The following is a 25,428-nucleotide window of genomic DNA, read 5'->3' on the forward strand; positions in this document are numbered from 1 at the left end:
TACAGAGCGCAGGGGCAGTACGATTAGCTGTGGCAGGAGCTGTCTCTGTTCAGCTGCCGCAGGTTAGTGGAGTGTCAGGAGGAGTAATGGCAAAGCTCGCAGGCAGAGGACAATAGTAGTAGGATGAGTTACAGTGCAGGGAATTTGTGTTTCTGATCATTCTCATAATTAGAAATGCTAAAAATTATCATTTAAAAAAAAAATCCTGAGCACGTGGTTCCTGACAATAATTCCTAATACATTTTAGCCTGACAAAGACGCACCTAATGCGATTAACACACTTGCTAAAATGCTTTGCCAAGGTTCTGTTGCCTTTTTTGTTTGTGTCTTTCTGACGGCTGTCACGGTTGTTAAGCCCGTTTGCAGGGAAGTGTTCGTGTGGAGAAGTGGCTGGAAACTGCTGACTCTCCCGGTGTGGGCCCTGGGCTCATGACCAGGCCCGCCCGCGACCCCCGCTTCCCCCAGCACAATACTCCAGCAATTTTTTACTGAAAACTCCAAAAAGAAAATGAAAACATAATCATACGACTTTAGAGAAATAGCAGGACTGGTGCAAATAAATTAAATGTGTAACACCTTTGAATAAAAATACTACAGGTGTAAATGGTTCAGAAATACATAGTATATTGTAGTTTATAGGTTCTATAGTTACATGTAGTAGGCAGAAATAATGAGGAAACAGAGCTGTCAGTGCCAGTGTTGTGCAGGCGCTGTAGATAGGCACATTAATATTTACAATGAACCCTGGTGAGAACAGTACTGACTGGTAGTTCATAATCTTCACAAGCAAGGCAACACCTGAAGCTGAGCGGAGCTGCTCCAGTACAGACAGACTGACTGCACGCCTGACAGACGACCATTGCAATAAAGGGCAGATTACAGCAGCCTGCCTAGTGCGAGAGTAAGGCGAAGCTACGCACTTCCATTTGTTAAATTCCAATGAACATGTCGCATTTCCTTGCTGATATACACTGGAGAGCGACAGACAGAGGGGTAGCTGACAGATTTCCTTTTGATTATTTGACTCAAAAGTCGACGTGTTAACAGCAGCAGGATCTACACGGATTCAACCCCCACGATCACGCCGCTCCTACTAACAGCAATTGATTGAACTGACATGAATCGGTTCTTCATCACATGTGACAGAGCGCCTTAAAGAACGAAGGGAAAGCAATTATTATTTTTAAAAATAGTCCCCAAAGCATCCACAATTAACACAGCAACCCTCTTCCGTGCTTAAACAAGAGGCAGGAAGAGTGACAGATTCGTTTAAACAAAAACGCCTCTCTTCACACCTCGCAATTAAAAACCTCTCGGATCTGAGCAGCAACTTACTTTGAAGTCTGTCGGCGCTGGAGAAGCTGGAGCTGCTGTTCCGACCCCACGCGATCCTGTCACAAGCCCTCCCGAGTGACGACTGGGACACGCGTCGAGCAGGACCCACCTGGTCCAGCCTGGGCGTCCTGCGGTCGGCCAGGTGAGCAGAGAGTGGGGGACAGCGGCGGGCGGCGGGCGGCGGTATCCTGGTCTCTGGCAGCGCCAGAGAGTGCTACATCGCAGCTCTGACCAAGAGAGTCGAGCGCCCACAGCGAGAGAGAGATAGACACGATACATCCCTCTCTCTCCGTGCAACCGCGACACCCCCTTCTCCCTCTCCCTCCCTCCCGCCCGACAGCGAGTTAATCTCTGAGCTCCCACTTAAATTGCAGCCACTCGCTCAAATCCCTCTCCTGAGGAGGGCTCGACCGCCGCGCTCTCGCTTCTTCCTCCCCTCCCGGCTCTCCCTCGCTCGGTGCCGGTGTCGGTGTCGGTCCCGGGTTCGGGTCTGGTGGGAGGACCAGAGCTGTGCGGTGATTGACAGCTCCGGGATGAGTGTTTATCGCGTTTATCGATGTGGCGATGCGGAAGGTGAAGCGCGCGGTGCTGGTCTGCTGGCGCGCCCGTACGGTCCACTCAGTCCAGCGCGCTCGCACACATACAGTAGGTAATAATAATAATAAAGCCATCATAAGCTTCGGAAGACCACCGTTTAGTCAATATCTAAACTTGAATAAATGACAACTAACAGACAGCCATGATGCGGAGTTCTCTTCCTACCTAACGACCAAGCTATTTGCTTATTACTGGTAGAAAATAGGACCACGTATCACGATTTATTATCAAAGAATTCACACTGACTGCAGCGCCGCTGTGTCTATTATCTTAAGCGCGACACCTCGACGCAGATCCGCACGCACAGACCACAGACCACGGACCACCGCAGCGCCGCTGCTCACTCGCTCCCCGGCCGCCGTGTCCGACAGCCGGCCCTTCCCTCACACCGGGCTGCGGAGCTGTTGTGAAACCCGGAGGTCACGCACTGTCATCGCGGGACCCTGACCTCAGAGAGACCGGACACATCTTCTCCTAGGATTAGGAACACAGGGGTCGAATGAATATTGAAAGTAAAGTTTGCTCCACAGGTGTGCAGATGTTTGGACCTCCTGCTGACATGCCTGAGCGATAAAGACCATGAAAGCCCTCTGTAAGATGAAAACACACTAAACTGGGCTCCTGAGCAATGTGAAGTCTGGGCACTGATTTGTACAGTAGGCCAGCACTCTCTCCGGCAGTGTCTCCTCTTTCTGTCCCACGGGGATAAAGTAAGGCAAACCAGACACTGGGAATACCAACACGGGTCCAGGGGGGAATGCCACAGCTGGAAGAGGGAAAGATGCTTCACGTCAGGGATCCCAAGAGAGCTGGTGTTCCTACAGGTCTTCAGTCCAGGCGGTACTGTGGAGACCCATGTAAAAGGTGTGAGAGCTGTGCCCAGCTGTTCAGGCGATGCTGCTCTGAAAGCCTGTAACACACTGGCCCTCCAGGACACCCGGATCTCTGCTCTACTGCGGCCCCCCTGAGTGGGACCTGTCATGGCCACTGAAACACGCTGCTGCTCCTATCGTATCAGGCACCCATGAGTCTGGCAAAGCTCAGCCCCTCTGGTAACCCAAGGGCTCAGTCCCAGCTCCCTCTCTGTCCTGAGTGCTACAGCCCTGGAGTCTCAGACCTCACCTGCTCACAGCTCCACCCGAGCCCCTGCTGTCCCGTCTCCTCAGGTCCGTCCCTCCCTCCTCGTGGAGAGCTGTCCAGCAGTGAGCGTGCTGCCCTGAGCCCACCTGCTGTGCTGGAGCAAGCTGAGTGCTTTCAGACAAACACTGCATACGCAAGCGGGAGAGATTAGAAAATGCTCCAATCTATTCCGTATTAAAAGGTCCCTTTTTCATCCTTGATCTTAGCTGAATACAGTACACAAGCTGTGCAATACGTACAGCACAGAGAGTGAAGACAGCTCACATGTGATTATGATTCTGTGCGAATCCTCTGACTGGGTACGGACACACTCTTCGCTGGCAGAACACAACACAACACAGAACACAACAGGCAGGGAAATTCATTTTGATCTGTCAAACACAGAAGTGTGTGGATTCCTCTAGCTGACAGCTGGAAAGGGGTAAATAGAAGTGACCAGTTCTTAGTCTCAAAGACTTGTCACCTGGATACGAGTTAGTGGAACAGTCTCCTAGTGCTGAAAACAAAAGACGCTGTGGAGTCTGCGTCTGCCATCCATTAACTCAAACTCCTGGGTGTACTGCATCCACACTGAACTTCATAGAAATTATTTATTTCTCTAACACATTGCACTTGCTCTGAAAAAGTAATGACTAATGTTTCTATTTTGTCCAAGAGCTTATGCAGCTAAATTCTGCTCCTGATTGGAGCAGCTGTTCAGATGATGTATGAGTGAAGAGAACAGAGGTTGCCATGATACAGGAATCTCATCTGAAACAACAAGACGTTGGTAGACTTGCCCATAGGAATTGCTGTGTGGCTGTTTCCTGCTCTGCTAAGGACAAGACTAAGTGACTCATGAATACATGACAAAGAAAACGTCAGATTTTGATATTGAAGTCAAGGAGAGTAGAAAAGGGGAAACCAGCGTATTTGAGAACTAATATTTTGGGTAAAAAAGTTTTGGCTCAGTTTATGTCCCCAAGAGCTGGAGCAGATTTTGAACCTCCTGACCTGCATGAAACTTGCTGGAACTCACCAGCTGTGATGTCATTTGGATGACTCCTTTTGATTATTTGACTCAAAAGCCAACGTGTTAACAGCAGCAGGATCTACACGGATTCAACCCCCACGATCACACCGCTCCTACTAACAGCAATTCATTGAACGGACATGAATCGGTTCTTCATCACATGTATCCTGTCTGTCCTCTGTCACGTCTGTCCTCTATCACAGCTGTCTGTCCTCTGTCACATCTGTCCTCTACCACAGCTGCCTGTCCTCTGACACTTCTCCCATGCAGCTTGTCTCTGTCCAGAGTGAGCTCCTGGTGCTCTTCAGACAAGCTGAGAGCTGAGCTCTGGTGGCGCGATGGCACCACAGTGCCCCCAGGCCTGAGCCAGCCCTGGCACAGCTCCGCGCCACTGTGCTCCGGCTGCACTGCTCAGCACAGGGGAGAGTTTCAGGATCGAAACAGCCAGGCGGGAGAGAGATAGGTGCTGATTAGGAACGCTGAGAGAGCGCGACAAGAACAGAGGGGTGTCGAGCAAGATGACACTGGAGTGATATAGAAAGATTAGAGTTAGAGAAACGTTGGTGGAGTGTTTTCATGTTTCAGAGACAGAAAGTAATAAGAAAAGAAAGTGAGAAGTGTGGAGCTTGTTTGATTCTTGGGGAGTTATTGACTACATCAGAAAAGAGCCAGGGGTTAGAGGTTAGGATTTAGAGGTCAGAGGTTAGGGTTCAGAGCTTAGGGGTCTCCTGCTCACAGCCAGGATCACCACCCAATGATCCACTGCACTGGTCCAACAGCTGCGTCTACATTCCACGTTCTCAGTGTGCAGTGAAACAGTGTCCCTGTGTTTCTGGGGCGTGTGGACTGCAGTTTGAGAGGAATGAAATGTGCCCTCAAGTTCCAGCCTGAGAAAGCCCAGCCGCAGAGCCAGAGGTGTGCTCTTCCCAGGTGTGCACCTCTTGTACATGTCACAGCGAAGAAGACAGAGATTTCTTTAAAGTCAGGTTTTGCTAGTGAACAAAGCAACCTTGTTAAGGGAGGTCATTCCCAGGTCTTTGGAATTAAACCATGAATGCCTGCAGTCTTCAGAGACCACGCTCCTCCACAGTGAGCTCAGCAAGGTGATCCACAGCTGCGCCACGCTGGTCTGTCTGGACTGGACGCCACATCAGTGCAGTGTTGTGGTCAGAGGTCATCTTCTGTGAGTGGAGCGGTCAGTCTGGAGATTGGAAGGGGCAGACAGGGGAGACACCCGTTTGTGAGAGGTCACTCCTGGCCAGCTGTCAGGCAGGAGACCGCTGAGAGTTCATCCAGAGAGCTTTCTTAAAACCTCACTTCCAACACCTCCCTTCTCTCCCCCCCTGAGCTTGTGTCACACGCTCACCCTGAACACGGCTGGGGTGGACAGTGGGGCTCCAGGCAGAACTGGAGGTGCCTGATTCGAGCAACACACTGTTGCGGTCACTCTTTATTCCAGCTCTGACTCCAGGCAAACTGTCCACAATTACGTTTCAAATTTACTCTGGTTAAAAAAAAAAAAGCAGCACTCATTATTATCCAAAAGACCCTCCTAGAAAAATGAATAAACTCAGCGGGAGGAAATGTATGGTCATTCCTGGCTAGAGTGTGTCTGATGGATGTCCCAGTCCTCCTGAACGCAAGAGTTCATCCTGCTCGCAGCGACGCTGGACCTGCCTCTCCCCTGCTGGAGGGATCTGATGGGTCTGGGATGCAATGTGGGGGCACACCCGCGTGTCACACCCTGCTCGGGCAGTTCTTGCTGCTTGAAGAGGTTCCTAATATTTTGGACAAAGACGCACATTCAGCCGCCTGTCTGTTCAGACTAATTGCTGCCGGTCTAGGGAGAGCTCCCGCTCCGCCTCTCGGGCTGAGCACGCTTTGTGAGCAGGAGATCTGACACAGTAGATCACGGAGGAGCAGACGGAGAGATCCGTCAGTGCTGAGGCAGAGCCGCTTTTACTCTCATTGAGCCTGCTCTGCGCAGACGTGTGCTCTGATAATGTTAAGGATTCTTTATTAGCCCTATACAATTTCGTGCATTAGGAATTCGTCTTTTCACATACCCCAGCTTTTCTCCATGGAGACACAGACACACAGACAGGGAGAGAAGCTGGGGGTCAGAGCACAGGGTCAGCCATTATACGCCACCCCTGGAGCAGTTGGGGTTAAGGGCCTTGCTCAGGGGCCCAACGGAGTAGGATTCCTCTGTCGGCCACGGGATACGAACCGGCAACCTTCCAGCCCCAGCCGCAGATCCTGAGCCCCAGAGCCACCGCTCCCCCCTGCTCGCGTGGCCAGTAGAGGTGCTGCTGCCTGGGCCTCCTCAGGCGGTGCAGAGAGCCCAGCTGTGCAGGTGCCGGGAGCGGGCAGCAGCCCGGCCCGAGAGCTCCAGCGGGGGACAGGGACACGGCTGGCCTTGGCCCCGCGGTGTGTGTGCCGTCCCTGCCTGTGTGCCGCGCGGCCCTGGGCTATTGTGGCTCCGCGCCTCCGCGCTGCCAGCCTTCTGAATGGCGCCGGCGCCGAGAGCAGCTCCGCTCTTCTAAAGGAGCAAGAACAGCTGGACCTTGAAGCTCAATACAGCCGCAGCACCAGCGACAGGGGAAAGGCATCACACACACACTCACACACACACACTCACACACACACACTCACACACACTCACACACACACACACACTCACACACACATTCCCACACACACTCACACACACACACTCACACACACTCACACACACACACTCACACACACTCACACACATTCCCACACAGGCACACACACACACACACACACACTCACACACACACACTCACACACACTCACACACACATTCCCACACACACTCACACACACACACTCACACACACTCACACACACACACTCACACACACTCACACACACATTCCCACACACACTCACACACACACACTCACACACACTCACACACACACACTCACACACACACACACACACACACTCACACACACACACTCACACACACTCACACACATTCCCACACAGGCACTCACACACACTCACACACACACACACACACACACACACATTCCCACACAGGCACTCACACACACACACACACACACACACACACACACACACACATTCCCACACAGGCACTCTCTCACACACACACACACACACACACACACACACACACACACACACACACACATTCCCACACAGGCACTCACACACACACACACACACACACACACACACTCACACACACTCACACACATTCCCACACAGGCACTCACACACACTCACACACACACACTCACACACACTCACACACACACACACACATTCCCACACAGGCACACACACACACTCACACACATGGACACACACACAGGGACACACACACGGGCACACACTCACACACATACACACACACACACACACACACACACACACACACACACACACAGGGACAGACACACTCACACACAGGCACACAAACGCACACAGACAGACACAGGAGACAAGTCACAGGGCTCAGTGGCACAAACAGGTGTCTGTGAGCTCTTCCTCCATGGTGCTGCTCACAGCCTTGTCCTCCTCCCGTCCCTCCTGGTGTGGGTGTCTACCCCTTGTCCCCCAGAGCGAGCTCCACGCTCTTGTGTTCACTGCTGGGAGAGCTCACACACGAACTCTCCACCTTCCTCTGGTCTTTACTAAAGTTCACAGTTGAGTTTCCCCCAAACTATTGACATTGTGCCTACATAGAGTGGAGAGGTAAATACAGAAATGCAACGTCTTAGTAAAATCGATCAATTTAGCTATTAAAAAATAGCAAAAGAGTCAACGCTGAAATATTGCTTTATTTTCCTTCGGTGAAATTAGGTCTGGAAGGGGACATTAAATCAGTCCAAGTTCGCCAGTATTTACTAAATCTTTCTGTCCCCACAGTATCTCATCCATAATGTCACTGCAATGTTCTCATGCTGGAGACTCTCTAAGGTGCCATTTTCTTCTTAGATTGCGCTCTTGTTGAAGAATTGCTTGCATGTGTCTTTCAACAGACATTTTAAACAAAACATTCCCAAAACTCCAAAGTGGTGTATCTATGTTTATATCTAATATCTTTAAACCTCTGTATACAGTATGTGTACTCATATACAGGGTCCCTAACCCTGTATATGAGTTAGGGACCCTGTATGAGTTAGGGACCTAGGGACCCAGGGACCCTAACCCCCTCTCTCTCCCAGTGCCTCAGCTCTAACCACTAGCCCACACTGCCTCCCTCTCTCTCCCAGTGCCTCAGCTCTAACCACTAGCCCACACTGCCTCCCTCTCTCTCTCCCAGTGCCTCAGTTCTAACCACTAGCCCACACTGCCTCCCTCTCTCTCTCCCAGTGCCTCAGTTCTAACCACTAGCCCACACTGCCTCCCTCTCTCTTTCTCCTATTCTTTCACCTCCAATCATTGGGCTACAATGTTTCCCCTCCTCCTGCTCTTTCACTCACAAGGCCGCTGTGCGTTCTGTGTGTTGAAGTATTGAAGTCATTGTTTCCGTCATGCCTTCTGTTTTTAGAACTGGCTCTCTGTACTCTGTCAGCCAGCCCCTGATCCCGAGATCCCATTGTGTTTGACTCCACACGAGCGCCAGCTGCTGCCATGCGCCCTGCTGAGGGAGGAGAGCTGACAGTGGCTGCAGAGAACGGCTCAGCTGGCTGGAGGACAGGCTCAGCAGAGCAAGTCTAGGGTCCCTCTGCGAATGTCCCCTGTGAGCCACTGCAGCAGCTTCCACGACAGGTGTCTTGAGATGAAGTCCGGGTCCTGCAAACAGATTCTGCCAGCTCTCCTTACAGCCACCAGACAACAGTTTTCCTGACCGGAGCTCTGCTGCGAGCCGGGGTTCAGAACTCCGAAGAAGGGGGCGTGCGTCTTGTGAAGCAGCTCCACCTTGTGGCTGAGTGGGGGAGTGCAGGGCCGCCCGTTTGGAGCCCAGCCCTCCAGGTGGCAGTCGAGCACTGGGCTCTTCCCATCGACAGCTCTGGGGTCTCTGCGTCTTGCTTGGGGGTTCCCCCGGAAGCCATTTCTGGGAAATTGAATGGTGTTGCAATTCAGAAGGTGAAGGGGCCTGGAGGAATTAACAGGATTTTAGACGTTGCTTCTCGAACAGTATTAAAGTCCGCGGCCGTCTGGTTGACAGTACTGATGACAGTAGCCGGAGTCGCACGCGCAGTGCTGCAGCGGGTGGCGGGCGTGTGCGCGAGCCCGGCTCTCACCCTGGCCCAGGCCGCAGCTCCGAGGCTGTTTCTGGGCTCTTGGCCCTGGCCCGGGGCCGAGGCAGACAGGCGCTAATTAAAGGCGCGCGTCAGTTCCTGCGCTGGCTTGCCAAGTGTCACATTAATAATCACGTTTGATATAAAGGGGAGCGCCGGGCTGTCACCGCTCACACACTCCCTCCGCGAGAGCGTCAGGCCCTTCACATCCACGAGGTCAAGCCAGCCTTCCCTCTGTTATTTACAGTCTTCCGTTTACTTATTTATTTGTCTATTTTTATTTTTTATTTTGTTCACAGCGGTGGGTCTGCATTCCGCATTCCCTTCCTCTGCCTTCCTCCTGTCATCGAGTGCTGCCGAGAAACACTGGCGCACTAAAGAAACAGCACTCGACCCTGACAGACCTCATTCGATATTGTGAGAAAATAAAGCAAAACCCCAGAAGATGTGAACAAAAACCCAGATGAAAGAATCATGATGCATTTCCTCTGTGAAAGGTGTCACACTGTCAAACTGAGAGCTGGGATCGGCTCTGACCCCTCTGAGCGGAGACACGGGGCTGGCAGTGCTGACTCTCAGTCCTGATCAGCCTCTGGACAGACAGCTGTGGGACGTCCCGCCTCTCTTCCTGCTGGCCAGGGTCGCCGGCCGCAGGATCAGTGTTCTCCAGAGGTCTTGCCAGTGTGATCCTAGCGCTGCAGGACATTGTGCTTTTCTTCTGGGAAATAGAGACTTAATAATCAGCTTCAGGGATGGGAAACTGTTGGCAGTGTATTGCCAGGTAAGTGATCAGTCAGCAGTGTGGACCCTCAGACTGAACCAGCAGCATTCTTAAGTTAACAAGGTTCTGTCTGAGCCACCAGACTTCCTCCACTCTGAAGCCGACTTGAAACACTGAGTCCCACAGACGGCAGTGACTTCCTTTCGCAGCTCTCAGCATGTGAGCCTGATCCCTGTGAGCAGGCGGGTCTTGTTCAGTCGGAGGGCTGGTGTGCAGGTGGGTTCTTCCTGGAACGGCTGCTGTTGTATGAATCTCTTCTTGAACGGCCATTTAGACAGAAGCTTAACTCATTTTGACAATGTCAGTTTAATTCATATAGTAAATATATTTCAATATTTTATTATCCCAAGGAGCAATACCTCTCAAACTATGAGCAAATGATAAAAAGGAAGGAAAAGTGAGATCTTGCTGTAAATCTAAGACTGCTATGTTTTTATTCGGCCTCAATATAAATGTTTCATTTAGAGAGTGAAGCAATAGCTTGTCTGAATTTAAATAGTATTATAAGACAATGCAATGCAATATATAACATAATAAGGAACAAGTGAAAGGTTTATTCCATACTGAAATGAGAAGAAAGAAAACACAACGTTTCGGCTGTGGAGTCTTCTTCAGGTGTTTCTTTCATTGAACCTTCACACCCAAAGAAGACTCCACAGCCGAAACGTTGTTTTCTTTCTTCTCTTTTCAGCAGGGAATAAACCTGTTACTTGTTCCTCTGGAATAAACCTTTACTTGTTCTTTTGCAGCCTACGCATGCTGGCGCAGTTACCCACCTGAAGTATAATAATAAGACCCCCTTGTGTTTTGTAATTATTTGTTTGCAATCTACCTGCCTTCATAAGTGTAATGGCTTGCAATTAAACCAGCTCCAGCACTTTCGGAACTCATGGGAAACCATTAACAGTGAAAGTGGATGAAATATTTTTACAGTACAAATGGGGAGTGGAATGGGTCCCATGAATTAACCCTCATCCTCACTAGGCTCAGTAAGCTCATTTGTGAATCATCAATGACTCATTCGTAGCTGCAGTTTACTTTATATTAGTTTGAAACATCAACATCTTAAGAGGAGTTTAATAAACATTTTCATTTGTGGAAACATTCAGGAAAGAACAGGCTTTGCTGCCGTTTCTGTTAAAATCGCGATGAGCGACGCTTCTCGCCAGCGGACAGCAGTTCCCCCTCCGCCAGCGCTGCTGAGCGACGCTCATTAGAAATGTGTTTTTGCCAATCACTCACCAAGCTGTCCGGCTTCAGAAGACTTCGCTGCTCACTCTGATCATTAATTAAGCTCAAACCGAGCCCCAGAACTGCTGCTGCGCCTTTCTGAAAGAGGCCTGATTTCCCCTGTATTCTGCTTGTGAAGACAGAGGCCTGACAAGCTCATCTCTCTGTAGCCCCCAAGATTCAAAGGAAACCTGACATTTCTGGCTAAATGTGCTGTTGAGAGAGTTGGTCAAGATTAAATCAGCATATAAGAAGCGGATATAAATCACCTCTGCACATGGAATGCAGACCTGGAATCGTTCTCAGTTCTGGAGACGGTGCTTTCTGAAAGGCCACTGAGGCACAGAGCTCTCTGTTCTTGCACTCTTAACAAGGGGCTGAGGATCATGGCTTGAAAAGAAAAGAGGTAAAGAGAAAAGTAAAGCAAGAGGACTTCGACAGGGCTCTGTGGAGTCCCTGTGACACACTGTGCTCTGGGCTCAACCAGCTGGGCTCCACAGTGCTGTCTAGAGCCCCTGATTAGGTCCAGTTAGACTCAACTCTTCAGCAGGAGCGAATTCTTTAAGAAGTGTTGCTCTTTATAAAGGCAAAAGTGTTTATGTTTCTGCTGCCTCGTTTGACTGAAATATATAGCTAGGAATGTTCTCACACATCAGGACTGCTGTTTCTGAGATGAGCCCAAATGCCTGTCCGTCCACAATGCTCAGCTGCTGCAAAGCTTAGGACTGAAATATTTCTCTACCTCTTTCCAGATCTTGTGCTTGTTACCCACTCGCCCAGCGCCGGGTCGATCTGGAGACAGCGCAGCTACACGATCATCTGAGCAGCAGAGTGGGGCTGTAAAAGCGATGATTTCCAGCAGGAAGCAGCAACAGCTTCCTGGACCTCTGAGCAGGCGTTATTTCTTAGTCACAGTGCAGTGGATTGGGGCTCTCTAGCCTCAGAGCATTTCCAATGTAATTCAATAACGTTATTGCATTTGCCCTGTGACCATACTGACCGCAGATCTGTTTTTCTCCTCATGTAATCTAATCTATGGAACAGGAGGCCAACCTTGCATCTGTCACCCAGATAAGCTCTTTAAACCACTGATTCTGAATGTACAGAAAACCCTGTTTGCTTTCGATGAGCTGTGCACACCAAGCAGACACAGCTTGTGCAGAGCAGTGCTGACTGCAGCTTAGCCACTCAATGCAGGATGGCCCATTCGTGACAGTCCGCAGGTGGCCAGATGTCCAACCACACGCTGCTCCTCCACCTGACTCGCCTGCACCTCCAGGATGAGGATGAGTGTTGTTTTAGAGAGAGAGGAGGATGATGAAGGAGTGTTGTTTTAGAGAGAGAGGAGGATGATGAAGGAGTGTTGTTCTGGAGAGAGAGGAGGATGATGAAGGAGTGTTGTTCTGGAGAGAGAAGGATGAGGAAGGAGTGTTGTTCTGGAGAGAGAGGATGATGATGAAGGAGTGTTGTTCTGGAGAGAGAGGAGGATGATGAAGGAGTGTTACTCTGGAGAGAGACGAGGATGAGGAAGGAGTGTTGTTCTGGAGAGACGAGGATAAGAGAGGAGTGTTTTTCTGGAGAGAGAGGATGATAATGAAGGAGTGTTGTTCTGGAGAGAGAGGAGGAGGATGAAGGAGTGTTGTTTAGGAGAGAGAGGAGGGTGAGGAAGAGGAGCTTTTGTATGGAGGCTGAGGGGTGGAGAGGTGTCAGTAGTGAGGATGAGACTCCCGCAGCGGTGAGCAGTGAATACAGGGCCTGGATTCGGACAAGAGCGACAGCTGTTGAACTAGCGAGTGTGTGGGCAGCACAAGGCCCTCTCTACCAGCCTGCTGCCTCTCGAGCCCAGAGCCACTCCAGGAGGAGGCTGCCTGATGCCATTCCGAGAGCTCCCTGCAGGGGGCAGGAGCAGAGCTGCTTCAGCACCCTGACTCTGACAGCACAGCGCCCCCAGGCCCTGCAGCGGCTCCGGCCTGGACGGGCTGGGTGCTGAGGAGACCGGCCTTCGTTCTGCTGGCCGGCTGTGCACACTTGGAGGGGAACAGCGCCACGTCTCTGAGTGTGGGAGGGGTCCGACCTCTCAGTGTTCTAGCACTCACCTGAGCTGGGGCGCTATGCTGACCAGGGGGATCAGGCCACCTCTCACTCGCCTTCACCAGCAAGAAGGCTGTCACATTTCCTGCAGAGTGAGCGAAGCCTTGGTAGTATAGGCTTTGTGAAGCCAATAAAGCAGAATTCAGTGGGAACTGGACAAGTTTGGACATGACATCTGTTAAACATCCTGCTAGCGAGAGCTGTCTGAGAGACTAACTGCACACGACTGTTAGTTCAGGAGCCTTTGGGCTGCCTGGGGGCAGGGGCAGGGGCAGGGAGGACTGTGAGTGGCCACTGGGACTGTCCTTTGTGAGTGTCCTACCTGGGTCTTTCGGCACACCGCGGCCCACGTGAGACAGGAGACCTCAGCAGGACACCCAGGGGCAAGCGCCTCAGTTTGCAATCGCAAGGAAGAGAGACGCTGGTCAGCTGTTTAAAGAGAAGTGTTTGTGTGGAGTTGTAATACGTTCATGTGCTTGAACCAGAGCAGGAAGAGGCAGGGAGCTCTGAACTGCGCGCTGGACGAGCCGCGGTGTCCAGCGGAGCTGTGTCCTCCCTCTCCGTCCCTGAGGGCTTCACAGCGGCAGAGCCAGGGAGCAAGGACGCCAGCGCACACTGGTCTCTGTGCCTTCGAGAGCTGACTGCGTCACGTGGGACTGGAGCACACAGAGCGATCTCACCCACAACACTTACAACCCAGCTACTCTGGTGCAATTTGAGCAATCATTTACATTAACAACATTCTCAATTGACTGCTGTTCGTTAATGGGCTGGCATGGTGTGGAATTTTAATTAGTTTGCCTTCTGACTGCCCACAGCGTCCAGCGCTCTGTGCTGCAGACTGCAAAGCTGTGGTAGAAGCAGGCAGCTTTAATTTCACTCTGGCAGTCCAATTCTCTTGTACAAGGACACCCCTACTAATAAACACATGAGATCCTTCAAATAAGCCCCATCTCATCCTGGCTGAGAATCCAAAACTTCTCTTCACAGTTGATAATCTGCTATATATTTGTTAACAGCATTGAGAGGTTAAACTTAGTGAGGCACCGTTGGACTAAAATATGCAGATCACTTCATTCTTGAGTCTGAAAACAGCCTTTTCTAGCCTTGCACTGGGACTGGTCCCAATCTGAGGGCTTCGGACCCTGATGTCGTAGGGGTGTGTAGCTGTATTTCTGTGCACTGTGGTGGGTGGCTGGTCTCTCTTACAAGCAGAGTTTCGGGAAAGCAGATGAGCATGGTATAACAGTAATGAATCCTTTGATCTCTTCATCCAGAGCCTGCCTGAGCTGAGCTCCTGTCTGCTTCCTCTTGCCGTCCTGACCCCACCTGGGGTGGGAGCTCGGCCTGAACAGCCTTACACAGACAGAAAATGATGGAGAAAATGTTAGTCTAACCTGGGACAGGATTGAGGCATGAATAGATTGCGATAGAGATGGCTCTTCACTGGCAGAACGAGGTATCAGTGATGAAAGCTGAACGCAGTGATGTGTGCCTGGAAAAACCCATTTGGTCCTGCGTGTGGAATATTGGGACAATCAGACAGAGGCAGCTGCACTGATCAGCCGTTAAAGAAACATTATACAGTAGCAATTCCGGCCTGTCGGGATCTCTGCTGTCTGCTGGACTGATTGACTGAAAACAATGTCAGAGCACCACTGGCAGAGCCAAGCACATCACGCAGCTCAATTCCAGGCGCTGGAGAGAGGAAGCAGGAGTAAGTAGCCAGAATCATGCCCGTCGCTCTCATTAACCTCTGGTGCACTGCAGCCAATTCACACTGTCTGAACGCTTTGTTAGCAGCAAGGATGAGTGTCCCCTGCAGAGGTACAATCAGCTGAGACACATCTAGAAAATGCGCCGGTGTCCTCGAGGGAGGGGCTGTGGGTGAGACATGTTCAGGGGCCACAAAGAAAAGGGAAGACAAGTGAGAAAGGAATGAAAAGCTTCAGTGTGTGAGAATGAGGCCATGAATGGGGGTGTGAGGGTGAGGGGAGTCTCTGTGTGTCTGAGAGTGTTAGTGGCACAGGGAACTGGAACACAGCGAGGAAGGAAAAGCCAAGCATTTATCCATCAGCTCACTGGAAAAGTGGAAAAGTGCCTCAGCCAATTTTGAAAATTAACAAAACGGCTAACTGAGCTGCCTTGAGGTTTAAAACTCACAGCGGAACAGATGAGGCCTGTGCTCACAGCATATTTCATCAGCACAGCTCATCTGCCTGGGTCCTCCTTGCTACCTGGATACTCGTTAGGGAGAGCAGCACAGCTCTCGGCATGAGTGTGTCTGTGTGTGATTGCTTGTGAGTGCAGTCTTGAGGCTTCAGCAATCATTTCTATTTGCTTTGCCACTGGAATTGACTGTTTGCACCAGCGTGACTGTTTGCACACATCAAGCTCCCTGGGCTGAGGAAAGCAGCCTAATTCCTTCTTCTGAGCACCAAGAGCACTGTGGATGCAGCTGTTAGTAAATCAATTACTATCTAGGCTTTAGTCCCTTTTCAGAATCACGCAAAATTTTCTTTCTTGGATTAAAAAACAGTGGCAGTCAGAAATGCTCTTTCAACAAACAGTTGGATGAGATCCTTGATCATTTAGCTGCTAACAATCACAGGGGCTGGATGGGCCAAATAGCTCCTCTTGTTCGTATCCCTTTGATGTCACTGTTTCTCTTCCCTTCTATTCCTCTTCCTCTGCTCATTTTCTTCTGTTTTTTCCCCTCTCTCTGTTTTAATAACTAGGAGGCTGCAGACATTTATCTTGCTGGCAAAAGGGAGGTCAGAATAACTGGAGAGCATGGACCATTAAAAACTAACAAATTAACCTCCACATGAAAAATAATTTCAGCGGGTTACTACAGCATCTCAGCCGCATAACGTGCTTTATAATTGACTACAGAATACACCAGGTGCATGTTTATGGGAAGCTGTGGGACTACAGCAGCTTAGATTTAAGTGGTATGTCACTCAGTACAGGAAGCTGTAGGTTCGATTCTCAGGTGAGACACTGCTGTTGTAGTCTTGAGCAAGTGGCCTCACCCAAACTGTTCTAAAAAATACCCAGCAGAATGAATGGGTGCAGGTGTGCAGGTCGAGTAGGATTAAAGCGTCCGGCCAAATGAATAAATATAGTTGTTTGTCAAGAGAGGAGCAGAACACACGACTCAGATTCCTGAGGAAAGACAAGTTCCTTATGGAAGCAGCAGGAGAGCAACAGGTACTTAACTGGAGATAACTCTCCAGGGACCTGGGGTCCTCCTGCACTAAAAGAAGCAAGATGTTATTCACAGGGCCATTAGGAGTCCCAGGAGACTGCTGATCCAAAAACTGAGCCAGGAAATCATCAAAATCAATCGAAACAGGCCCGACCGCTGCTGCAGGCTATGGATGAACTCACGCACGTCAGACCCCGGGGAATAATCAAGACGGGTTTAGAGAAGGTAGATCTTGCGTAACTAAGTTGTTGCTTGAACAGGAAACAAAATCACATGACGTAGTTATGGCATATACGATTTTCAAAAGGTCGTGGAGATGCAAGAACTCACAGCACAGTTCTGCGAAGGTTTGAGATAAGTTCTACTTCTTGAATAAAAACGCCATTTCTGGAGGACACTGAAGACACACGCAAGGTGTCTCGCTCATGGGAGCATCACTTTTCTGAATTCCAACAGTGTTACAGGGTGTTTGTATAGCTTTATATACAGCTGGGGTCGCCCTCTGTGTTTCCCATGAAAGAGTGTTTAATGAATGACCACTGGATATGTATCAGAACTGTAGAAACAACTTCCACACACAGCACAGCGACTATTCCCAGCCTTTCAGTTATTTCAGCAGGTGTCTGTTTAAGATGCACTCAAGCCTGGTCAGAGGAATGACCCCAGACCAGGGTCAGATTTGTACATGGCTTTGATAAAGGAATTCTCAAACCGCAGGCAGTGGACTTGGATTAAGAACTGGTTAATGGACCAGTAGCCAACAGGCTACAGACAAGGGGTAAATCATCCATCTGAGGCGAAGTAATTAACAGAGTGCCTCATGAATCTCTGCTAGGACCACTGCTCCTCTCTATTTCCATTGTTGATCTAGATTCTGCTACAGTTAGTTTACTTGTCAAATTCACAGATGATACCAAACTAGGAGGATTAGCACACACTGTCAAAGCATCAAAGGGAACTGAAAAGCAGAGAGCTAATCTGGCAGACGGCATCTAATTTGGACAAGTATAGAGCATCACTTGTATGGAGCACCAAAAACTACAAACAGAAAATGGGAAAGATAGATCGCAGGTGGGCTGGCACAGTGGTCAGCATAGTTGCCTTACAGTGCTAGGGCCCTGGGTTCAGTTCCTGGGCAGCTGTCTGTGTGGAGTTTGTATGTTCTCTCTGTGTTTGTGTGGGTCTTCTCTGGGTGTTCCAGTTTCCTCCCACAGTCCAACAGTGGTTGATAATTAGCATCTGAATGAACCAGCCCTGGGGTGGGTGTGTGTCTGTGTGATCCCTGGGATAAATGCCAGCTCTCCTGTGATCCTGAACTGGATAATGTGGTTTGAAAAGGCATGGCTGTCTCCTTATGAGAAAGACGGAGGTGTGTATGTTGGTAAATCATTTTCATCTTCACTGTTTTCCCAGGATGTGTCCTTTGCCGACACTATGAAATCAGCCTGCTTCCAAACTACGAGAGGCAATCAGGAGAGGACAGGGACCCCCTCCACTTGCACCGTGGGTTGGGATAAACCACATTACACAGGAGTCAAAATTAAACTGCGCTGCCTGCGGCAGTCATGTTGCTGTTGGAACAAAAATGTGAAACAAATTATCTTCATGACATAGCCTTAACGCCAGGACAGATTATATTCTCCACAACAAAAGAGCGAACAGCTGAACGTTTCTTTTTCTCTGGAGAAGCAGCTAAACCTCTAGACTCCTGACTAGGGTAGGATTTACAGGTTCAAATCCTTCACAGTGTTTCTGTGCCTTTGAGAGAGGTCCTGCAGCCCCACTTACTCAGGGCGTATGAATAAACAGAAACTAAAACTCATCTGGGGAACAAGGGGGACCTGAAGCCTCTGGGCGAAGCGGCAGGCGAGTGAACAGAGAGGGCACAGTGGAAAGACGTGCTCAGCATTACCGGCTGCTAAGGAGGCGGTCTGAGGAAAATATTCTCACGAGTTTCATTTACTAAACCCAGAAGAAAGTTTAGGAACACTGCAGGCTGAAGTGTGCGTCTGCAAGAGCTGCATCACGTGCGTGTTGACTGCTGCCCTGTGTCTGTACCTGTACCTGGACCTGGACAGCAGGTTAAATCAGGTTTAAATGACTCTGCTAGAAGGGGTCTGGCTCATCCAAAAAAGGACACAGAACAATCTTCAGTATCACAGTAAAATATGATGATTATGTTTCAATTTATTGAGCGAATTTAATCAGACGAAAACTGTGTTTGATTTGTTTGTGTTGTTGTTCATGTCACACTGTGCTTGAGCAGGGACTGTCCAGTCTGTGGTCAGGACAATCGCACAGGTGCAGTAGTGCAGGTGTTGGTTCCTGACAAGCTCTGTGCTGCTGGGAAACAGGTCTTTCTGAGGCGCCAAATGGAGCTGCGAGCAGAACGTAGGCAGAAGCTCAGCCATTGTTCTTCCTGCTCCCAGCTCCAGGCTCTTCAGCAGACTGCGGCGGTTCAAAGGGGCTTATGTAATATTTATCACTGGCGTGCGTGCGCATGAGTGCCTGACCGCTGTGTCTGTACCCTGTGTGTGTTCGTTAGAGCGCTGTGTATCTGTGTATCTGTACCCTGTGTGTGTTCGTTAGAGCGCTGTGTATCTGTACCCTGAGTGTGTGTGTCTGTACACTGAGTGTGTGTGTCTGTACACTGAGTGTGTGTGTGTCTGTACCCTGTGTGTGTTCATTAGAGCACTGTGTATCTGTGTATCTGTACCCTGAGTGTGTGTGTCTGTACCCTGAGTGTGTGTGTGTCTGTACCCTGTGTGTGTTCATTAGAGCACTGTGTATCTGTGTATCTGTACCCTGAGTGTGTGTGTCTGTACCCTGTGTGTGTTCGTTAGAGCACTGTGTATCTGTGTATCTGTACCCTGAGTGTGTGTGTCTGTACCCTGAGTGTCTCTGTGTCAGTGCCCTGTGTGTGTGTGTCTGTACCCTGAGTTTGTGTGTGTCTGTACCCTGAGTGTGTGTGTCTGTACCCTGAGTGTGTGTGTGTCTGTACCCTGAGTGTGTGTGTCTGTACCCTGAGTGTGTGTGTGTCTGTACCCTGAGTGTGTGTGTCTGTACCCTGAGTGTGTGTGTGTCTGTACCCTGAGTGTCTCTGTGTCAGTGCCCTGAGTGTGTGTGTGTCTGTACCCTGAGTGTGTGTGTCTGTACCCTGTGTGTGTTTGTTAGAGCGCTGTGTATCTGTGTATCTTTACCTTGAGTGTGTGTCTGTATCCTGAGTGTGTGTGTGTCAGTGCGCTGTGTGTGTGTGTGTCTGTACCCTGAGTGTGTGTGTGTCTGTACCCTGAGTGTGTGTGTGTCTGTACCCTGAATGTGTCTGTGTCAGTGCCCTGTGTGTGTCAGTGCTGTCTGTTTCAGTACTCCGTGTGTGTGTGTCAGTGCTGTGTGTGAGAGAGTGCTGTGTGTGTGTGTGTGTCAGTACTCTGTGTGTGTGTCAGTGCTGAGTTTGTGTGTGTGTGTGTGTGTGTGTGTCAGTGCTGTGTGTGTGTGTGAACTCTTCACAGACTTCTCAGCTTTGCTTTGTTTGCTTGTTTATTTTTACAGTTGCAGCTGTTCGCTTTGGTAACACCAGTGTCACAGCAGCACATTTCAAGAAGCACAGCGCTGTTTTGGGTGCTGGTATTATCAGACAATACAATACTGTTATTTGCTCCGGAAATAATGTAAAAGATGCCTTTCTGACTCTTGCTACTGAATTTAATCCAGAGGTTAAAAGAAAATCAACAGACCTTAGTGGGATTTCTTCAAATGAAAGGAAATGACTCTGAATTCCAGAATGATAGAAACTGAGGCTACTACCACCCCCTCTCTAACCCACACTACAACACTCCACTCCCACATTCCTGCAGTCCACACACCTAACAATCACACCATTCTCCCAGGTGAACTGTGCACGACAGGTGAGCGAATCCAACAAGCAGAGCTTGAGGCCGACTCTATAGCGGCCTCTTGTGGCAGTTCAGTTGTCACTGCAGCCCTCAACCAGACAATCGGGGACTATTTTCAAACACTGGAGATGTTCTAACTCCTTTTAGAAAACCAAAAGTACAGTAATTTACATACTCTCCGATTTGAGAACTATGACATAGTTCTTGGAAATTCATTTCTGATGCAATCTGAATACTTAAAACCTGCCTGGGAGCAATATGCAGGCAGAACTCATTAATGGCTGCAGGATCTGCACCTGTGAGACCCAGCTCTCCAGGTGTCCTGAGGCTCAGGAGTGGAAGAAAGTGTGAGGAGTGGGACTGCGGTCCTGCGCAGTGAACTGTGCAGGTCAGCAACCTCACAGAGTGAGAGTGTGTGGATTGATCTTGGGTATCAAGTTGTGATCATACCCCCGAATCCAAAGGCATAAAAGCATGTGTTGGGGGTGTATTTCTTCATTTTAACTCAGAGCCTGTTTCTGCTGTTTCGCTGCCGGTTCATGTCCTGCAGCTTCTCTGCAATCTTCTGTCTCCCACAGGCTGTAGGCTGAACCTCTCTGGGAAGATCTGCCTGTCCATCGAGGTCTGCCCTACCCTGAGTGACGCAGGAGCACTCTTATTATTTAGGGAGTCACAATAGGTTTTAGTAAATATATAACCAAAACCCCCACAAGAGAAAGATCCAAGCCTCCAAGCTTGAATTATAGAAGCGAGGAACTATCTCAGTCCCAGTGAATCTCTCACGGTATCTCATTACACTGCCGTGCCAACACAAACCCATCTCCAGAAAGAGCAGACTCGTCACATGACCCGGCCTTATATCAGTGAAGCTCTTAGTCTGCAGCTCCTGTCTTGACCTGTGTGTCATGTTTGATGTGGGGACAGTCATGGTCGCTGCCCTTGACAACTCAGCTGGCTGATTGCAGGCAGCGTTGCCAGTGTTTCTCTGGGACCGACAGCCTGATCACTCAGCAGAGACGAGTGTCCACTCAGCCCGTCTGCTGGACAGTAGTGCTGCCAGTCCACTCCCCCTGACAAACAGGCCCAGAGGTGACCCACCTGATGCTGAGGAGCCTTGGTGTTCTTAATTCAGATGGATCACATCCTTAAATTATTCCCTTAATTAATGATTCCTACACATGGGGACAACTAGTGAGACACAGATCACAGCTTCCCCAGATTTAAGCTAAAAATAATCTAAAATGACCTAAATTTTGTAACATCAATAAAGTAAATAAAATTACCTATACTTTTTTTAGCTTCGCATAAAGAGCACCAAGTTCTAAATAGAGGGTAATTTATCTGCTGTCTCATGTAACCGTGTCTCATTCATCTTTCCAGAGACAAGCACTTTGCAGAAGCAGCACTAATTTATCTTCTGTGTTCTTAAAATACTAGGCAGGACTGCCCTAGTTAGTGGTCTTGTACTGCTAAGAGATCTTCCTCTCTGTGCTTCATACATCTCCAAGTCAGCCAATGCGATATAATTATTTACTGGCTGCAGGATCACTTGCATTCAGACAGGAGGCGCTGAAACACTTTCCCCACAAGTCAAGTCACTTTATTAACCCCCAGAACGCCATCAGGCTGTTTTTGCTCTTTTTTGGATGGCGGCTATGGTGACTTTATAGTCATCAGGTATTACCCCTGTCCTGAGAGAGTTCTGGAGGAGCTTATGAATAGCATCTATCTTGTTCATTAAATACTGTACAAATGCCAATTAACCTTCAGGAGCTAAACATTTGTTTAAGTGCTTCTGGCACCAGTAACACTTCTGCCTTATTCCTGCTAATGCTGTTTAGTACAGATCTGTGTCTTTGCTCAGTCAGCAGCACATTGACTGTTTCCAGGTGAACACGAGTGAAATATTTATTTAGTACATCAGTCATTTCTCTTTCATTGTCAAGACATTTTCTATTAGGATCTGTGACACTTTCCTCATGCTTTATTTCTGCTCAATCTGCTGCTGAAGCATTCTCTGCTGTAGGTGTTTGGCAAACACAGCAAGAAAGCAGTTGGTAGCAAAGTGAACAATTTCTGTTTCAGCTACCAACTTTCTTGATGGTTTGTCCCAGTTTATGAGAGGAAAATTATAATCATCAATAATAACTACTTCTCCCTCTCTGCACACAGTCCGTTCATGACGTCTTTAAGTAAAGCGATATTATAATTCACATCAGACTGAGGCAGGCTATAGCTGTCAGCTGGTACTGTGCATTTTGAACATTTTTGTAAGCCTGACCCACGAAGGTACTGAAACCTTTTGATCACTCCAGGTTAGGCTCTGGCGCCTGAATACTCTTTCTGACCTGAGAGCCACTCCTGCAGCCCCTCTGGACTCTTTAGAACACTGGACGTCCACTCACATTTTCAATGAACAACAGGATTATTCCTCAGACAGCTGAGGAGCTTTCTGTGTGCTGACAGGTTGAAAGCATGACGCGATGTTTTCTTACTGGGGTCTTAAGTAGAAAGAAAAACCCGAATGATCAGATCTCGTCTTAACTGCAGTCTTAGCCAATTCCTGACACATACAGCTAGGTTTTACGATAACCTGCAACTTGACAACTCCGTGCATAATGCAGGAGTTACAGTGCAGCTCAGTGCAGTGTTGAAGCCAGTCTGTAAAGGCAGGGATCCAGAGTGCAGATCAAATGCTTTAACTTTGCTCTGAAATGCATAATTTTCAAGGGTCTTTTATAATCCACACATACAGTATCAGCCTCTTCTGTTACCATTAACATCACGTTTCAGATAGAGACACAATCGCTATTTAAACACAGAATGTAAAAAGTTAGACATGATATAAGAAAATTCTGATTGCCAGCTGTCCAAGAATGTCTCACACTCTCAATGTCTCAGTCAGTGGCAGTCCGACAACAGGTGTGCTGCTTGCTTTTACCTGCCTGCTGAAGGAGCCACACCTGACTGAGTTCTACTAAAATCCAAGGAACAGAACCTTAAAGTCAACACAGAATTTCACAGTGAGCAGAAATCATTTGCCACCTCAGCAGGGGCTGATTCAATACTGTTTCAGTGCTGTGTCTTTGTCCAGACCCTTGGTGCAGGGGTTCAAACAGATCACTAGATGCAAGATGCCATCTTTAAATTATACCTATAAATTGATGTGCAATAGTTTGTGCATGAGTTCTTGAAGGTAAAGGTAAGCTGGAAATTGAACAGTAGTTAGTGAGCACTTTAGGGTCTGGACCACTGTTTTCCAAACTCAGTTATGATAGAAGCCTGCAGCTAGAAGATTGCTGGACAAGTAAAATAGACAGAAAGCAGAGAACCTAGAATTGAGTAGATGTGTAGGAGCAGGGTCCTGGACACATGGAGTATGTGTCATCTGCCAACTCAGTCACTTAAGTAGCATCAACAACAGTCAGATCTGTGAGAGCAGGAGTGGGCGTAGGCGATGATGAGTTGATTGTTAATATTGTGTAGTTTGTTGTGAAATAACTGCAAGAATGTTATACTGTGCAGTAGAGAGGAAAAAGCTTATTTGCTGGTTTGAGTGCATTGTGAATGATGAAAAAAAGGACTGTAGGATCACTGCGACTTTCTCCATCAGTTCGGAAAAGGAGGATCTGACTGAAGAGCAGCCCTGTAAGACACAGAGCTGAGGGCAGGAAGACACCCTTATTGTCAGACAGGTCCGGTTCTGACAGCACCAGAAATGACCGGATTTATCAGACAGGCCCTGTTCTGACAGCACTAGAACTGACTGGATCTGTCAGACAGGCACAGTTCTGATAGCACCAGAACTGACCGGATCTATCAGACAGGCCCAGTTCTCACGGCACCAGAACTGACCAGATCTATCAGACAGGCCAAGTTCTGACAGCACCATAACTGACTGGGTCTGTCACACAGGCCCAGACATGGAGAGCAGAAAAGGCTGAAACAACAGGAGCTGCAACTGGAGCTTGTTTCAAGCCCGTGCTAATCTGACATCTCATTCGGTATCAACAGAATGTAAATGAGCAGAAATGAAAGCCCTACAGTAGACCTCAGCTGTCCATACGTCCAGAGATATTACAAAATCTTTGAGGGAACATCACTTCAGGCGAAAACTGCCTCTGCAGATGGTACATACTGTAAGGTTATTAATTTACTAAATACAGAGATGACAGGTTCAGGAATTCGCAAGCGAGAACATAATATAATTAATGTAAGATTGAAGGAGACATTATAACAGTAAATCTTGGAGCGCCAGCAATCAGCTTTCTTCAGTCCGCTGGTGGCATCTAGTGGCCAGAGCGTGTTACTGCATCAATTACATTTCTCAAACAACGGACACTAAACTGTGACAAGAGGCGACAGCGGAAACCGGAGCACAACCGTTGCCTGATTCTAGGTTTCCACTGAGGTCTGGAACGAAAACCATCAGAATATCATTATACAGCTATATTCATATTTAACGAGTCCCGTTTAGGCGAATCCCCAAACAATGCGCGTTCCAGTGCCCTTATCGGAGTGCGCTGATTGACTCCTGTCATGGACGGAGCAGGAAAGGCGGCGCCACAGTCTACAGCCCTCTCCTCGCAATCGAAGAGATCGGGCTACTAAAGTTGAGAAAATCTCCTCTCCAGAATGTGCAAATATCATCTCGGAGAGTAAACACCCTATTCTGGAAAGTCAACACTGTCTCCCAGAGTCACCCCTCCCACCTCCTGCAGGTTTCAGAGGTGCAGCGATGATCAGCGCGGCTCACACGCAAGAGGTCCCCGGTGTAAAACAAGTGCCCCCTCTTCTCAGGCGTTTGGCAAGCGTTCGGGTTGTTTTTATACGGCTCCTTAGTACACGGTGCGGATGCTTTGGAAAGCAGAAGGCAAAAGGGACACCTT

The 25,428-nt window shown here is 49.0% G+C and overlaps 1 protein-coding gene and 1 non-coding gene across 3 annotated transcripts in view; both read right to left on the reverse strand.

The window, feature by feature from the left end:
- Window positions 1–3,195, reverse strand: part of LOC148673904 (caM kinase-like vesicle-associated protein) — a 39,737-nt gene extending 36,542 nt beyond the window's left edge. Inside the window, exon 1 of one of the 2 annotated variants that reach the window (XM_088623578.1) lies at window positions 3,055–3,195. Coding sequence is in view for 1 of the 2 variants with exons in the window: in XM_088623577.1 (XP_088479703.1) it covers window positions 1,336–1,614 (279 nt within the window). In the remaining variant the exon portion in view is untranslated. Of the gene's footprint in view, window positions 1–1,335; window positions 2,176–3,054 lie in introns of those variants that run through there. The other variant, XM_088623577.1, reaches the window with a different exon arrangement.
- A 22,231-nt stretch (window positions 3,196–25,426) lies between these two features.
- The window catches only part of trnae-uuc (transfer RNA glutamic acid (anticodon UUC)), a 72-nt gene continuing 70 nt past the window's right edge, over window positions 25,427–25,428 (reverse strand). Inside the window, exon 1 of the tRNA in view lies at window positions 25,427–25,428. This exon is cut by the window's right edge and continues 70 nt beyond it. This is a non-coding gene — a tRNA (tRNA-Glu).

The sequence above is a fragment of the Lepisosteus platostomus genome, chromosome 3, assembly GCF_059453375.1.
Source record: "Lepisosteus platostomus isolate fLepPlt1 chromosome 3, fLepPlt1.hap1, whole genome shotgun sequence".
NCBI classification, from domain to species: Eukaryota; Metazoa; Chordata; class Actinopteri; order Semionotiformes; family Lepisosteidae; genus Lepisosteus; species Lepisosteus platostomus.